This window comes from Bos indicus x Bos taurus, chromosome 28 (assembly GCF_003369695.1).
Source record: "Bos indicus x Bos taurus breed Angus x Brahman F1 hybrid chromosome 28, Bos_hybrid_MaternalHap_v2.0, whole genome shotgun sequence".
Lineage (NCBI taxonomy): Eukaryota > Metazoa > Chordata > Mammalia > Artiodactyla > Bovidae > Bos > Bos indicus x Bos taurus.
In genome coordinates, this window is record NC_040103.1 from 6,136,453 (window position 1) to 6,154,166 (window position 17,714).

The following is a 17,714-nucleotide window of genomic DNA, read 5'->3' on the forward strand; positions in this document are numbered from 1 at the left end:
CCCTTGGTAGCTGAGGGACAGAAGGTGACGGGGTGACAAAGAAGAATAAATGACTCTGAACTTCTTTGCCCTCATAAAGTCAGAAACTTTGTACAAACCTCTCTTTCTGTCTAAATGTGTCCCACAATCTATTCCTGTTTGGTACAAACTAATAATATCTACTACCTTCATTCGATAGGTGTTGCCCCTGTTCTATGTCTCCACTTTTCTTGACCCTGGAACTCATTAAGTCGACATGCTGTATTATTTACCACTATTCTCCTCTCCTGTTGACAAGCAGACAAAATATGTATTAATGGGGAGTTTTAATGAGAAAAAAAGGGAATTCCAGTGAAAAAGATAAGAAAAAATGCCATGTTCCCTGCCCCATGTCCACTCCCTAATGACACTGATTTGAAGATAAATAAAATCTGAATGTACATAGCTAATAGTCAATTCTAGAACCAGGGTTACTGCTAAAAGTAAAATCTTAGACTTTGACCAATTACATTAAGGTCTTACTTTCTGAGCTTTAATAACATTTAATTTCACTTCCTGATGGTATGGTAAGTCCACTATGCCAAGACAACTGCATTTATTCAATAGCATTGGCTTTTTCATAGTAGCAAATTAAAGAAAAATAGGAATAGGGCAGATCTATTCAGAAAAAATGATTTCTAAATGGAATATATGTCATGTTTTTCTTCTTCTAAATCTCTTTATACAAACCATCTGCAAAAGGTACCTACAAAATTCCTACTTATTCTAAGGGCTGAGTTGAACAGTCCCAAAACGACTATAAGCTTTTCCTGATTTATGAACGGGAAGTGTTCCAAAGTCCATCTGTACAGTAATTCCTTTGGTATTTAAAGCATACTCCACGCTCATCCCTCCACAAAGTGTCTCCTTAGCACCTGTATGCACTGGACGCCATGCTTGGTGCTGGGGGTTCCCTGGGGGATGTACAAGCTAGTGACAGAGAGGGGCGTGGTCAAATATCACAAATGAAGCAGAAGACTACAGAATGAGCTTGATATTATGAAAAGCAGCGGTTGTGAAAGGATAGAAGATGGGACCCAACTCAGGGAAATGAGTCATCATTGCCTAGCATAGCGTGTATTGCTATGTTGGGGCTGGGAGTGCAGCAGAGAAGGAACACAAAGATGAGGTGAGAAGACATGGGAACTGGGGCTCCAGGCCAGGCTGCAAACCCTCATGACCTCTAAGACATGGAAGTCTGCTGACACTCACCCTCACTGAGAGTCTCAGGCAAGATGGCCACAAGGTACACAAGACGGAGTGTGGGGCACAGACGAGAAAAGGCAACGTTATGCACAGACGGGTGTTTTTTGGACACCTTCCAAAATCCTTGTATGCCCTCTTCATCTCTAAACCGCAAGTCCTCCCATGCCCTTGACTGAAGACTCCAGAGTCCAGCACTGCTGTTTATAAACAGGAGAAGACAGGAAAGGACAGTCCCCCCACGTGTGTGCAGCGGTGATGGGGCATCCCTGCCTACCCAGGCTCTGACACCTGCACTGCAGCTGATCTCAGAAGGAAGAGGAGTGAGCTAATTTATGGGAAGGTAGAAGGGACTTAAAGTCCTTCTTACCGTGTGTGTGTGTGTGTGTGTGTGTGTGTTGTGATGGAATTTCAAATAATATAAAAAAGAAAAGTGAAAAACACCAGAGTAGAAAAAAAAGCAGAGTAGAAGTAAAGATTCTTGGGCAAAAGGACACTATGTGTGTATACGCTGAGTTGCTCAGTCGTGTCCGACTCTTTGGGACCCCATAGACTGTAGCCTGCCAGACTCCTCTGTTCACGGAATTTCCCAGGCAAGAATTTTGGAGTGGGCTGCCATCTTCTCCTTCAAGGGAGCTTCCCAACCCAGGTACTGCATCTGAGTCTTCTGAATCGTGGGCAGGTTCTTTACCACCGAACTACCTGGGAAGTGATCAAGAGGACCCCGACTAGGGCTTTCATCATGGGATCAGCGCCTATGTTTCTCCCAACTTGTTTCTGTTTCCTGTTAGAATACAGAGAGTCTCTGAAACATGGTCCCAACACTCAGCTCCTCACACGACATAGCAGGAATCGAGGTGCTGAAGATGCAGACAAAGGTGGGTTTGGGCAGTGGGCCCAGTGGAGGGGAGTGAACAGTCTGCTACCAAAACAGTAGGAAGAAGGATGCGAGATGGCAGCTGGAAAAGTGAGCCAGAGAGTGAAACATCTACTGTGGTTTTCACCTATAAGAAGCACAAAGAGACGTTATATCTGGGGGTCCTCCTGAGTCCCATTGGAGAGACTCCGAGAGTTGTCATAGGATCAAAGAATGATGATGTAGGACCTATGGCTTTGACAATCTCCTCGAGTAAAGCTTCCAGCTGGCAAGTAACAGATTCAGGAAGCGGAGCCTCTGGTAGCTGCCCTTTATCAACTCATCTGGTCAATGTGATCAGATAATCACAAATGAGCACATGTGTGATCCTCTAGGCGATTCTCAGAGCATTGGCAGTCAAGTCTGCAGGTCCACAATGGGGAAGCCTCTTTGCATAATAAAGATAATAATAGCTAATACCTGGTCCCAGACACTCTTCTATATGTTGAAACATACTAACACATCTAAAGCTTGCAACAACCTCTGAGGTGTGTACTATTTTTATCCTCAAACTACAGTTGAACTTTGCTCAAGGTCACACAAGTAAGAAAGAAGCAGAGCGGGAATTCAAATAGCCAGCCATCTGGCTCCAGAGCTGGGGCCCTACACCATTATCACATGAAGGTCACCTGTGTAAGTGGAGCATTTTCCATCAAACACTGCCTGGACCTTCAGGCAAGTGAAGCGCACCAGTGAAAAGCTAGGTGACTAGCACATCCAGGACTCCATGCGGACTGAGAACCATGTCCACTCACGCATTTCCAGAGCATCTGTGCCATGTGGATGAGTCTGTGACCACCATCTTGAGGGCAAAAATCACCCCCATCCCGGAGCCCCACTGATGCCCCACATCAGGCACCTAGCCACCTGTCTTCAGATATTAAGTGCTGCAGCTCCCTAGTCATGAGTGTCAACATCCTCTAGAACAAAGTCTCCAACCCCCAGGTCATGGACTGATGCTGATTAGGAAGTGGACCACACAGCAGGAGGTGAGTGGCGCCTGAGAAACCAAAGCTTCATCTGCCTTTACAGCCACTCCCCATCACTCACATTACTGTCTGACCTCCGCCTCCTGTCAGATCAGTGGCCACATTAGATAGTCATAGGAGCACAAACCCTACTGCGCTTGAATCATCACCAAACCACCCCCACCCCCGGCCCTCGCAACCCCTGGTCGGTGGAAAAATTGTCTTCCATAAAATGAGGCCCTGGTTTCAAAAAGGTTGGGGACCTCTGCTTTAGAATAAGTCCATTGTTGGAGGCTTTGGGCTCTGGCTCCCAGAGAGTCTACTGAAAGCATGCAAACCAAAAGGAACATGCACATCTCTTGATCCAATAAGCAAGTAAGAAAGTTTCTCCAATAAGGGATTCAGAAAATCAAGGGGAGAAGTACCCTCCCGTCTCTGTGACCTTTCCCACAATCCGCCCAAATGAACTCACCTATTAAGAGGTCCCTAGCCCATTGGAGGGACTCTGGAGAGAAGAGCTTCAGACCATACACAATGTAAGTGGGAGGGTGCCTGGCTTTGGCCCCTGTATCAAGAAGCAAAATAAGGCCACACAGCACACAAAAATAGATTGGTCTGCTGTATGTTATGATTTGGTTGTGTCCCTAGAAAACAAACATAATTTCTGAATGGCACCTTTAATTTTGATTCAGTGACAGAAAGCTCATATTCAGTCATTTATACCATATTATACAAGTTGCACCCTATAACACATTCTCCCCCTCCCCCACTATAATTCAGACACACAAAACACCAAGGAAAAAAGAAAACCCCGATGCTTACTCTGTTTAAGAAGACTGAGAATATCAAAATGAATGTTATCCTTCTCAGACTCAACAAGATTTACCTGAAAATTTAATTACCAGCCTTGGATGAAACCGAGATCTAATTCAATGCTTCCCCCACAGCAAAACTTCTATTTGTGTTGTTCATCTCAAGTGCAAAACTAATTTAAACCACTGTTTGCTCTACATGGTCTAATTTGAGCTCCATTATTAACAAGAAATAGAATTATAACTTGGCTTCAATTTCCTTATGTCTTAGAAAGCAAGACAATTCAGGTGCAAAGTTTATATCTGCAGAGTCTGCATAAAATGCCTTAGTACCGAACAGTGGAATAATCCAATTTTTAAACATTTGCTACTTATATGCATTTTCCTCTGAGGAGGACCGAAAACGTAACACATTTCATCTGAGGCCTCAAAATATTGTTACGAAGAGAGTAGACACATTTTTATTCTTCTCTTGGAATGGACAGAAAAATTAGGGAAAAGGTATAACATCAACTTTCCAGGGCAAAAGCCGATGAAGAATCTACATCTCACAAATCAACACACAATTCGTAAAGCAACTTTCCAGGGCAAAAGCCAATGAAGAATTTACATCTCACAAATTAATGCACAATTCCTAAGGTTCAAAAAACCAACAAAAATGAATTACGGAGAGAATATTCTTTGCAATTCATGAACTACTTTGAGTATAAAAAGTCAAGATGAAAGTGATATGAGTTCAGATATGAATTTTTAAAGTCACTGCCTTGAACATATTATATTTAGAAATGCAATTTAAATTGCTCTGCTTCTATAATAGAAATAGTCCTATTCTGAGGCCATCATTTAATGGGAAAGAAAACACAGCCTGTCCATGGGGGCTGGCTATGTTTGGCCCTGAGTCTGGGCTTAGTCTTAAAGGAATATTTGCACTCTTATGAAATTTCCTTTTAAATCCAACTAGGTCATAGATTAATGGGAAAGGGAAATACTTCTGCATTTGAAAAAAAAAAAAATTGAAACTAAAGCCTAAGTGAAATCTTAATGCATTTCTTATCAAGTTAATATCAAAATAAATTGCTTGGTATAGACAGCCACTTAGTATACAAATACACAAGCATATAGATAGATATATAGACAGATAGATAAGTAGATCTTTCCTCAAACTGATATCATTTTAGAAATATAATAAAATACCTACTTCCCACTTGCCCTGATTCTTTTACTAAAAGGTTAAAACTTCTTCTGCCAGGAATTGAAAGTCTTTGGTTTCAAACAAATTTAAGATATCATCTTGGATCTGCCACATCAAGCTTTATTTATTGGGTCTGGGAATGCTTTCTTTGTGCCCATAATTTAAGACTCAAACTTTAAGCCTCCTTTGGTTTTTTGTTTTTTTTTTAAATTTTATTTTTTAACTTTATAATATAGTATTGGTTTTGCCATATATCAAAATGAATCCGCCACAGGTATACATGTATTCCCCATCCTGAACCCTCCTCCCTCCTCCCTCCGCATACCCTCCCTCTGGGTCGTCCCATTGCACCAGCCCCAAGCATCCAGTATCGTGCATCGAACCTGGACTGGCGACTCATTTCATATATGATATTATACATATTTCAATGCCATTCTCCCAAATCATCCCACCCTCTCCCTCTCCCACAGAGGCAAAAAGTCTGTTCTATACATTGGTGTCTCTTTTGCTGTCTCGTATACAGGGTTATTGTTACCCTTCCCTGATCGTCATGCTACCTTTTGGGTCCCCGAACAATTGTAAGCGAATCACTAATACATGGCATGTAAGTCACTTTTATTTGTCTTGATTCCTAAAAACACCCGTTAATAAAATTTCTCTGCTCCAGTTACTTCTTTCATATAGGATTCAATCAGAAAAACCTCCAAGGATTGATTTTTTTTTCAATATAAAAATTTCATTTGCTCCTCCAGGTGAGTCTGAACAGTCTTTTAAAACTTATCCAAGTGTTTCCCATTCAAGTGTTTTTAACCTTAAAATACCCTAGGGGGCACTGCTGATTTCTGCTGGGGGGCATCTTGGAGGCTGCTTCACAAAATCTGCTCTGTACATGCATTTAGCTCTCCCAGGAGCCCCACCTACTCATACAATTTCTCAGCCTTTGCTCTGGTTGCAGGACAAGTAAAGGATAAAGTGAGAGAATCTATTCAAACCTGGAGGTCCCCATCTGGAGAGCAGTGGTGCTTGTGACTAACAGACCAGATTATTCTAATTGTCCTCTTACCAAGAGGGTGGGCTGCTCAAATGCTTCACACTTGCTATTGATAGATAGGTAGATAATAGGAAGGTAAGTAGATAGATACATGGATGAATGGATAGATAGATAAGTAGATTAAATAGACAGATACATAGATATGGATAGATAGACAGACATAGAAAGATAGACGGTTCAGTTCAGTTCAGTCACTCAGTGGTGTCTCTTTGCAATCCCATGGATTGCAGCATGCCTGGTTTGCCTGTCCATCACCAACCCCCAGAGTTTACTCAAACTCATGTCCATTGAGTCGGTGATGTCATCCAACCATCTCATCCTCTGTCATCCCCTTCTCCTCCCGCCTTCAATCTTTTCCAGCATCAGGGTCTTTTCAAATGAGTCAATTCTTTGCATCAGCTAGCCAAAGTATTGGTGGCTCAGAGGTTAAAGCGTCTGCCTGCAAGGCGGGAGACCTGGGTTTGATCCCTGGGTTGGGAAGATCCCTTGGAGAAGGAAATGGCAACCCACTCCAGTATTCTTGCTTGGAGAATCCCATGGACCGAGGAGCCTGGTGGGCTACAGTCCACGGGGTTGCAAAGAGTCGGACACGACTGAGCGACTTCACTGATTCACTCAGCCAAAGTATTGGAGCTTCAGCTTCAACATCAGTCCTTCCAATGAATATTCAGGACTGATTTCCTTTAGGATGGACTGGTTGGATCTCCCTGCAGTCCAAGGAACTCTCAAGAGTCTTCTCCAACACCACAGTTCAAAAGCATCAATTCTTCGGCGCTCAGCTTTCTCACATCTCACATCCATACATAACCACTGGAAAAACCATAGCTTTCACTAGATGGGCCTTTGTCAGCAAAGTGATGTCTCTGCTTTTCAATATGATGTCTAGGTTGGTCATAGCTTTTCTTCAAAGGAGAAGCATCTTTTAATTTTACGGCTGCAGTCACCATCTGCAGTGATTTTGGAGCCCCGCCAAAAATAAAGTCTGTCACTTTTTCCACTGTTTCCCCATCTATTTCCCATGAAGTGATGGGACCGGATGCCATGATCTTAGTTTTCTGAATGTTGATCCTTTAAGCCAACTTTTTCACTCTCCTCTTTCACTTTCATCAAGAGGTTCTTTAGTTCTTCTTAACTTTCTGCCATAAGGGTGATGTCATCAGTATATCTGAGGTTATTGATATTTTTCCCAGCAATCTTGATTCCAGCTTGTGCTTCACCCAGACCAGCATTTGTCATGATGTACTCTGCGTATAAGTTGAATAAGCAGGGTGACAATATACAGCCTTGACGAACTCCTTTTCCTATTTGGAACCAGTCTGTTGTTCCACGTCCAGTTCTAACTGTTGCTTTCTGACCTGCATACAGATTCTCAAGAGGAAGGTCAGGTGGTCTGGTATTCCCATCTCTTGAAGAATTTTCCACAGTTTGTGGTGATCCACACAGTCAAAGGCTTCGGCATAGTCAATAAAGCAGAAATAGATGTTTTTCTGGAACTCTCTTGCTTTTTTGATGATCCAGCGGATGTTGGCAATTTGGTCTCTGGTTCCTCTGCCTTTTCTAAAACCAGCTTGAACATCAGGAAGTTCACGGTTCATGTATTTCTGAAGCCTGGCTTGGAGAATTTTGAGCATTACTTTACTAGTGTGTGAGATGAGTGCAATTGTGCAGTAGTTTGAGCATTCTTTGGCATTGCCTTTCTTTGGGATTGGAATGAAACTGACCTTTTCCAGTCCTGTGGCCACTGCTGAGTTTTCCAAATTTGCTGGCATATTGAGCGCAGCACTTTCACAGCATTATCTTTCAGGATTCGAAATAGCTCCACTGGAATTCCATCACTTCTAATAGCTTTGTTTGTAGTGATGCTTCCTAAGACCCACTTGACTTCGCATTCCAGAATGTCTGGCCCTAGGTGAGTGATCACACCATCATGATTATCTAAGTCGTGAAGATCTTTTTTTATAGTTCTTCTATGTATTCTTGCCACCTCTTCTTAATATCTTCTGCTTCTGTTAGGTCCATAACATTTCTGTCCTTTATTGAGCCCATCTTTGCATGAAATGTTCCCTTGGTATCTCTAATTTTCTTGAAGAGATCTCTAGTCTTTCCCATTCTATTGTTTTCCTCTATTACTTTGCATTGATCACTGAAGAAGGCTTTCTTATCTCTCCTTGCTATTCTTTGGAACTCTGCATTCAAATGGGTATATCTTTCTTTTTCTCCCTTGCTTTTCACTTCCCTTCTTTTCAAAACTATTTGTAAGGCCTCCCCAGACAGCCATTTTGCTTTCTTGCATTTCTTTTTCGTGGGGATGGTCTTGATCCCTGTCTCCTATACAATGTCATGAACCTCCATCCATAGTTCATCAGGCACTCTGTCTATCAGAACTAGTCCCTTGAATCTATTTCTCATTTCCACTGTATTATTGTAAGGGATTTGATTTAGGTCGTACCTGAATGGTCTAATGGTTTTCCCTATTTTCTTCAATTTAAGTCTGAATTTGGCAATAAGAAGTTCATGATCTGAGGGATAGTCAGCTCCCGGTCTTGGTTTTGCTGACTGTATAGAGCTTCAATCTGACTTCAGTATTGACTATCTGGTGATGTCCATGTGTAGAGTCTTCTCTTGTGTTGTTGGAAGAGGGTGTTTGCTACGACCAGTGCGTTCTCTTGGCAAAACTCTATTCACCTTTGCCCTGCTTCACTCTGTACTCCAAGACCAAATTTGTCTCTTACTCCAGGTGTTTCTTGACCTCCTATTTTTGCATTCCAGTCCCCTATAATGAAAAGAACATCTTTTTTGGGTGTTAGTCCTAGAAGGTCTTGTAGGTCTTCATAGACCCATTCAACTTCAGTTTCTTCATTATCTTCAGCATTAGAAGATAGAGAATAGGGAGATAGATGATGGATGGATAGATATAGAGGATAGATAGATGATAGCTAGATAGGGAGATGGAGAGATATATAGGCAGACAGATAGTTAAAGATAAATGATAGAGAGATAGAGATGACAGATGATGGATAGATAGATGGATAGATGTAGAAGATAGAATGATAGATGATAGGTGGATAGTGATATGGAGAGATAGATGATAGAAAAAGATAAAAGGAGTTGGTTATAAGGAAGACGGAGTGTTTGAACCCAGCATTACTGAACCGAGGCTGTCAGTAGCCAGGCCACGCCAGCCCCATCCCTTCTCCACTGGTACCCATGTCAGCTCCAGGCTTCCTGCAGATCTCTGCTTCCCAGCCCAGAGGGCAGAAAACAGTTGCCTCCTGCCTGCTGAGCCTGCACATGTTCCTGTTTGGCGGAACACATAGGGCAGCTGTTTTTGACAAGCTGATGTACAGCAGCAGTGGCTGACATTTATCCTGTTTTCCTGTGCCTCAGGCCCTGTCCTACCTACTTGAAATGTAACCAACCACAGAGTTAATCCACCTGAAGAAGTCCTACTATTATTCTCATTTTGCCAAGGGCAAACTGAGGCATGAAGAAGAAATTTGCCCCAGACTTCACAGACAGAAGACAGGGTGCCTGAGCCAAGATCTGAACCCCGCTGCTGGCCACCTGGCTGCCTGGTCACTACCCACTGGCTCACCAAACCTACCCAGATGGTCCCTGTATTTGGGCCTGGATCCTTCCAGGCCCAACACTCAACCTCACTTGGCTCGAGTTCATTCATAATCATCGTTCTTTAAACACACAAAGTGAATGTTACACATGTGAAGTAAACACAGAGGGTGGGGAAAAGCATTCGTAATAACGTTTCCTGGAAGGTGCTGACTCTTCCTGAGAGGACTCAGGAGGGTGAAAAGGGCTCCTACTGGAGAGCAGAAAAATAACTACCTGCTCTGTCCAGCCCTTCTGCAATATGACGTTTACCTATGTAGAACTCTGTTCACTATAAGGGTTGGTTGTTTTTATAGCTTCTTAGGATGAGAAAAGGGGCTTCTGTGGTGACTCAATGGTAAAGAATCTGCCTGCAATGCAGGAGATGCAGGTTCAATCCCTGGGTTGGGAAGATCCCCTGAAGGAGGGGATGGCAACCCACTCCAGCACACTTGACTGGAGGATCCCGTGGACAGAGGAGCCTGTCAGGTTACAGTCCACAGGGTCACAAAGACTTGGACATGACTAAAGCAACTTAGCACACACGATGGTATAGAATAGTTTATTTAAATATAATTTTTTGGTAGTTGTTGATTAGTTCTGTTTCACTTAAGACTTAGCAATTCATCTATTTAGAGCTTTTGAATTGAAGTGTTTTTTTATAAATGTATTTATTTTAATTGGAAGTTATTTACAATATTGTATGGTTGAAGTTTTTTTTTTGAAATTTTCTTTTTATTTTATTTTTTAACTTTACAATATTGTATTGGTTGAAGTTTTAATTTAAAATTTTTTAAGTTGAAATATAGCTGACTTAAAATATTGTGTTAGTTTCAGATGTACAGCACAGTGATTTGTTTTGGGTTTTTTTTAATTAACATAGATTATATTCCATTATAGATATATGAGATATTCAATATAGTTCCCTGTGCTATAGAGTAAATGTTTGTTGCTTATCTATTTTATGTACAGTAGTTTGTATCCCTTAATCCTAAATTCCTAATTTATTCCTCTCTCTCTCTCTCCCTTTGGTAACCAGAAGTATAGTTTCTATGTCTGTGAGTCTGTTTCTGAGTCGTATATAGACTCATTTGTACTAAATTTTAGATTCCACATATAAGTGCTATTGTACACTATTTGTCTTTCACTGTTTGACTTATTTCACTAAATGTAATATTATCTGACTTCCCAGGTGATGCTAATGGTAAAGATCCAGGCTGCCAAGGCAGGAGATGTAAGAGACACAAGTTTGATCCCTGGGTCAGGAAGACTCCCCCGGAGGAGGGCATGGAAACCCACTCCAGTACTCTTACCTGGAGAATCCCATGGACAGAGGAGTCTGGTGGGCTACAGTCCATGGGGTTGCAAACAGTAGGATACAACTGAAGGAACTTAGCACGCACCCAGTATTATCTAGGTCTGTCCACGTTGCTGCAAATGGCAACACTCCTTTTTTATGGTTGAGCAGTAGTCCATTGTTTAGATAGACCACATCTTCTTAATCCAGCTGTCTACGGAAAGGCACCTGGGCTGCTTCCATGTCTTGGCTACTGTGAATAGTGCTACTATGAACATTGGGTGCATATATCTTTTCAAATTGGTTGTTTTTTTTTTTCAGATGTATACTGAAAAAGTTTAACTATACTCTTTGGTTCCCTTTCTGTGTGGAGCAAAAGAAGATGACCTGGGGGTGGGTGTCCAACTGTCCTAAGGAAGCAGACCCTAGTAAAACGCTAGCCAACAAGTATTCTATGACCCACACTTGGTGGCATATATATACAATGGGGTATTACTCAATCAGACAAAGAATGAAATAAAGTCATTTACTGCAAAATGGATGGACCTAGAGACTGTGATACTAAATGAAGTAAGTCAGACAAATATCATATTCTATCACCTATATTTATGCTTTTGAACTGTGGTGTTGGAGAAGACTCTTGAGAGTCCTTTGGACTGCAAGGAGATCCAACCAGTCCATTCTCAAGGAGATCAGCCCTGGGATTTCTTTGGAATTGCTAAGGCTGAAACTCCAGTACTTTGGCCACCTCATGCAAAGAGTTGACTCATTGGAAAAGACTCTGATGCTGGGAGGGATTGGGGGCAGGAGGAGAGCGGGACGACAGAGGATGAGATGGCTGGATGGCATCACCGACTCAATGGACATGAGTCTGAGTGAACTCCGGGAGTTGGTGATGGACAGGGAGGCCTGGCGTGCTGCGATTCATGGGGTCGCAAAGAGTCGGACACGACTGAGAGACTGATCTGATCTGATCTGATCACCTCTATGTGGAACCTAAAAAATGATACAAATAGGCTTTTTTACAAAACAGAAACAGACTTACAGACATAGGAAACAAATTTATGGTTACCAAAGGGGAAAGATGGGGGAGGGAGAGATAAATCAGGAGTTTGGGTTTAACAGATATACACTGTTATATACAAAATAGATATCAACAAGGACCTATTGTAGAGCACAGGGAACTATACTCCATATCTTGTAATAACCTATAATGGAAAAGAAACTGAAAAAGGATAGATATATGTGTATGTATAACTGAATCACTTTGCTGGACACCAGAAACTAATACAACACTGTAAATCAACTCTGTAGCAATTTTTTTTTAAAAATTAATAAAATTTTAAAAAATCATTCCTCTGATAAACAGTACCTTTACCAGGTGATCAAGGTCATCATCAAAAGTGGTAAGTCCTGTTGATAGTACATACCCTCAAAATGGTGTGGGGAAAATGATACTTGAACTCTGTGGTCTTCCTCCCCAAAATCCATGACCCAAGTCCAATCATCAGATGAGCACCAAATAAAGCTCAACTAAGGAACAGTCTATAAAATTCCTGACCAATGCTCCTCGAAGCTGTCCAGATCACCAAAATCAAGGAAAGCCTGAGAAACTGTCACAGCGGAGAGGAGCTTTAGGAGAGAGGATGATTGAATACCATGTGGTGTCCTGGATGCGATCCTCAAACCAATAAACAAAAAGATAATGGGAAAAAGCTATGGAAATCTAAGTGAAACATGAACTTCAGTTAACAGTGATGTATCCGCCTGGGTTCAGTAGTTGTGGCAAATGAAACATATTGATGTTTGAGGTTAATAATAAGGGAACTAGGTGTGGGGCTTGTGAAATTTCTGTACACTCAGCCTTCTGTATCTGCAAAGCAGAAGGAGAAAGGAAAGAATCATTTCCAGGGGACTTAACATTCCAGGTCCTGTGCTGGGAACATTGTATACATTGTCCAAGTCACTCATTACCAGCACTAACTGAGGTTGTTATTATGACCCCTACTTTACTCACAGAAAAACTGTTAGTGTTTGGCAAGTGTTCCCGCAGTGCCAGATTCTATGTGGCGCCCTGGATGTGTATTATCTTGCTTCCATCACAATATCCTATTTTAATATTTCGTTTTTCACAGATGAAAAACCTGAGACTCAGAGTAGTCACTCGACCAAGAGGCCATAGTGTGTACAGGGAGAGGCTGAATTCAAATCCCCAAACCTGCATGCTTCCCATTGCCCTGTGTTTCTCGGGTGTGACCTGAGATCATGTCCTCCGTCAGCTCCTGGGTGGTGTATTTAGAATGCAGGTTCCCAGGTGCTGTCTCAGCCACCCCAACTCAGGATCCCAGCAGGTGCTGGGAAAGGCCCCTGACTCCAGCTCCATGCTGAGGATCCCAGTCTTTTGATGCCTTTCAGATATCCCACCAGATTTTACTTTCTGGGTTATCATTAGTGGATATTATTGGTTGTGTGTGCGTGCTAAGTCGTTTCAGTCGTGTGTGACTCTTTGCAAACCTATGGATGGTAGCCCACCAGGCTCCTCTCTATGGGATTCTCCAGGTAAGAATACTACAGTGGGTAGCCATTTCCTTCTCCAGGGGATCTTCCCGACCCAGGGATCGAACCCACATCTCTTATGTCTCCTGCATTGGCAAACAGGTTCTTTACCCCTAGCACCACCTGGGAAATCCACTGTTGGTTGGACAAGTCTATAAGTCTGTAAGTAAGGAACAGCTTCATCACCCATAGCTAAATTACCAGTCTCTGATCCTCCAACTGATTCCAGAAGCTACCCTCACCCTCAGTTTTTAAGCTCTCCTAGACTTGTTTTCTTTTACAATCAGAAGTATTTTTTTTTTCAAGCCCAGGGTTGATGCTACCATATCAACTAGCATGTCAATATTAATTCTGCAACTCTATCTGAAACACACAGTGTTATGCAAAAAAAAAAAAAAAAATCATTATGCTATCTTCTGGTTTTAACAACTTGCTCAAAATTTGCCACCTCTGTGCTCCTGGAAGGAAACACAGAAGAAAAATCAATCACTCGAAGAACAAGAATTGACTGCATTTTTGAACAGCCACTCCCTGGGAACGAACAAAGTAATATAGTTTTGAACAGCACTTCAGTGGCAACTGGATAGGAGGGGAGGGAGAATGGATACATGTATATGCATGGTTAAATCCCTTTGCTGTCCACCTGGAACTATCACAGCATTGTTAATCAGCTATACTCCAATTCAAAATTAAAAAAAAATTTTTTTTAAAGCACTTTGTTTTATCTGACAGCCATTGATGACTGAATCTTAGCCAGGGCTGGTGGCAGGCACAGAACCATCTCTCTACCAGACTGGACTGACCTTTCTGAGGTTTTCTTATCTCTAAACAGTAAGTTAGTCTTCTAACTTACACATTGCAAGAGGAAATATTTTATACCTACCATGTTTTCTTTCCTCACCATAATAGTTAGAAATGCTAACTCAAATCAGGACTAATCTACTTAGCAATCTGTGTAAGCATATTAATTACTACAATAAACAGACTTTGATGTCTGACTGTGACTTCCGATGACAGAAAGAAGAGTCACTGTTTCCTATCTCACTGTGACATGCTTGCTCAGATAAAGGAAGAGCAGCTGGGTATAGCCCTCTAGGAACTGGATCAATGTAGACACTACGACTCCGACTTAGAACCGTGACCCAGGGGTCCTACAAACGGTCATTACAAATCCACAGGGGTGATAACAGCTGTTCTCACCATTCACCTCTGGTAGTATCACTCGTGAGAGCACGTGCAGGAAATGAATGTTTAATAGCCTATTACACCCCTCCCCCGGGTCACCCAGAAAGACAGTGACCCAAGCGCTGTCACTAGGGAGCAGGGCTTATTTACAGCAGCAGGAGGATGGCAGTGTCGCATCGGGGGTGGGCTGGGACAGAACATCACAGGGCTGAGCATCTCGGCTCACACCACCTAGCCCAGATTCTTGACAATAATCACAACAATACATCTGTGATACCCTAATTACACTGTTTCTCCTTATCTTGACATTCAGACGCTGGGACAAAAGAAGATGTATTCCATGTAAACCAATTATGGGGAACAGAGGAATTTAACAAGATAGCGACGTATGCCAGGTGAGCAGACAATTATAAGCTTTTCTTAATTACTATGAGCTAAATATGAGCTATCACAGACTTGAGATCACTCCTAAATCCTGGATATGAATTTCTTTTTTAAAGCACAATAGCGGGAAGGTCAGGTTTTCTTTCATCGGATGGGATTTTCAGGGACTCACGGGAGTTTACCATAACAGAGGAAGGAAGGTTTCTCAAAGAGCTGGGACATCCACCAAGCAGTGGTTTTGGTGCAAAGGCACATGGCTGGGGTCCCAGTAGGGCCAGTGCCAGACCTGGACCCACCACCCCGCAGGCGAGCGTGCACCCTGGTCAGTGGATGCTACAGTGCTTCTGAGCTCAGGGAGGGATGCCAGAGCACCAAGAGACCGGTACTGGGGAGGCCGGAGTTTCAGTTATAAATAAGCCCCCAAATGATGAGATAAAAGGTGACGATACACTTGAAAGTGTGGGACAGGAAGAGATCAGCTTCACGTAAAAAGAATAATGATTTGTGCTTACATAACCAATGTTTCCAATAACAGCGACCATCTATGAAGCAATTTCTATATTCCAGACACTGTTTTAAGCCCTTGAGTTGGATTAATTCACTCCCCATAGGCATTTCTACTATCCTTATTCACACACAGGGAAACTGAGGTATGGAGAGTTCACTTTTCATTCAGGGTCCAACATTCAGACACAGGAACCAGGAAACCAACACAGGTAGCCTGACTGCAGACTCTGCCGATTTCTCCACTGACTGCAACATCTTTCCTGAGATGAGTTCAATGAGATGGAAAAGGCCCTCCACACACTCTTGGTCCCCATCCTGGCCTCTCCCCACCACCATTCCCATCACAGCCTCAGATGTCCCCTGAACTTGACCACCATGCATTAACACTTCCATTTTACATTCAGTATATATGAATATTGCTATATACATTTGAATTGATTTTGGCCATTCCCCATCTTCAATGCAAGCAGGCCAGACAAGCCTGGTAGTGGACACTTACGTGGATTGGCGAGGCAGGGTCAGGCTGAACGCTCTAGAACACAAATCAGAAGTGTCTGGGTCATCATCTCATGATTTCAAGGCTACATTAGTGATGGTAAGAATTAGATGTGGTCTTGCCTTTAACAGGGAATACTGGCAGCTGGCCATGATGAGGCAGAAGAGGAGCGTCCATATGTCTTTGCAAAAGCCTTGGTTCAATGTCAGAAATCCAAGCAGGGAAACCAGGATAATGAGTAAAACCGCCAGCACATTTTCCTTGACATCTTCAGTTCTGAGCAAAATAAACAAATAAAAACAATATTGAAACTCCATCTAAAAATTTTAATTTATCTACTTAAAAATAATTGTAATATATAGTGGAACTATACATAATCTTGTTGTGTCTTTTCCTAGTCTCCTATAAATGTGTTATCACACTTTCATAATTTTAAAAAATTAAAATTAAAAAAACAAAGGGAATAAAAGGTAAAGCTGTCTGTTTTTATCCAGAGAATACGTGCGTGCTTCTAAAATGACTGACAGCAGAGAGGATCTATCTCAAGCTTTTATGTTTGGTAACAAGATTTTACAGTTTCTTTCTTTCTTGCATTATTACTGCATTCTACATTTTTTTTTAAGCCATATTTAACTCCCATTTTCTGTTATTGAAACAAGTGAAATATAATCCCTTTGGGTGCCCCTGGCCATTAAACCAGGTTTACTGGGAGAAGACTGTTAATTATTCTATCCACCACAGTGAAATGTGTTTCTGAAAAGGAGCTTCACTGACTCCATTAAGTGGAGGAAGTGGGTACATTACACTTGACTAAAGCAGGCAATCCCTTCCACGTACAGTCACAGTGGCCAGAATTTGCTGCTCCATTTCAGAGGCCAGGAGAGCTCTGGCCAGAGAGCTGTCAGTGCAGTGGGTCTGACCCCAGTGAATCACTGGGTGATCTCTCTGGAGATGCCACGTAAGAGGTGTGGGGCAGAGAGATGAGCTCATCCAGACGTGGGGTGTTATCAGCGGGTATGCAAAGGGACAAGAAAGGGAGTGTCAAGATGCTGATATAAAGGGGCTAAAGGCAGGATCATGGGGGAGGCAACGAGGGCTGCTAGTGGGAGGAAGTGGATCCATCAAAGTGCAAGAGGGGATGTGGAGACATTGGATGGAGGTAGGGGGAAAGCAAATTCCCTGGTGACTCAGACGGTAAAGAGTCTGCCTGCAGTGTGGGAGCCCCGGGTTCAGTCACTGGGTCAGGAAGATCCCCTAGAGAAGGAAATGGCAACCCACTCCAGTATTCTTGCCTGGAGAATCCCATGGACAGAGGAGCCTGAAGGGGTATGGTCCATAGGGTTGCAAAGAGTTGGACAGGACTGGTCATTTAGCACGCAGAGCGGATATGAAGAACGAACTGAGGCTGGGACTATGACATCAGAGGTGGAAGGTTTCTATGAGAGAAGGAGACGCAGGGTGGAGTTACAGGAGGGAACAGTTGAAAGGAAGGATGGTGTGGACCCCACGGTCAAGAGTTTAGA

The 17,714-nt window shown here is 42.5% G+C and overlaps 1 protein-coding gene across 2 annotated transcripts in view; it reads right to left on the reverse strand.

Annotated features, from left to right (window-relative positions):
- Positions 1–17,714, reverse strand: part of PCNX2 (pecanex 2) — a 338,376-nt gene that overhangs the window by 247,261 nt on the left and 73,401 nt on the right. For both annotated transcript variants that reach the window (XM_027530589.1, XM_027530588.1), the window contains 3 exons: positions 16,314–16,467; positions 16,195–16,227; positions 3,578–3,749 (listed from right to left, as the gene is read on the reverse strand). In XM_027530589.1, the coding sequence (XP_027386390.1) occupies positions 3,578–3,749; positions 16,195–16,227; positions 16,314–16,467 (359 nt within the window). The remainder of the gene's footprint in view (positions 1–3,577; positions 3,750–16,194; positions 16,228–16,313; positions 16,468–17,714) is intronic.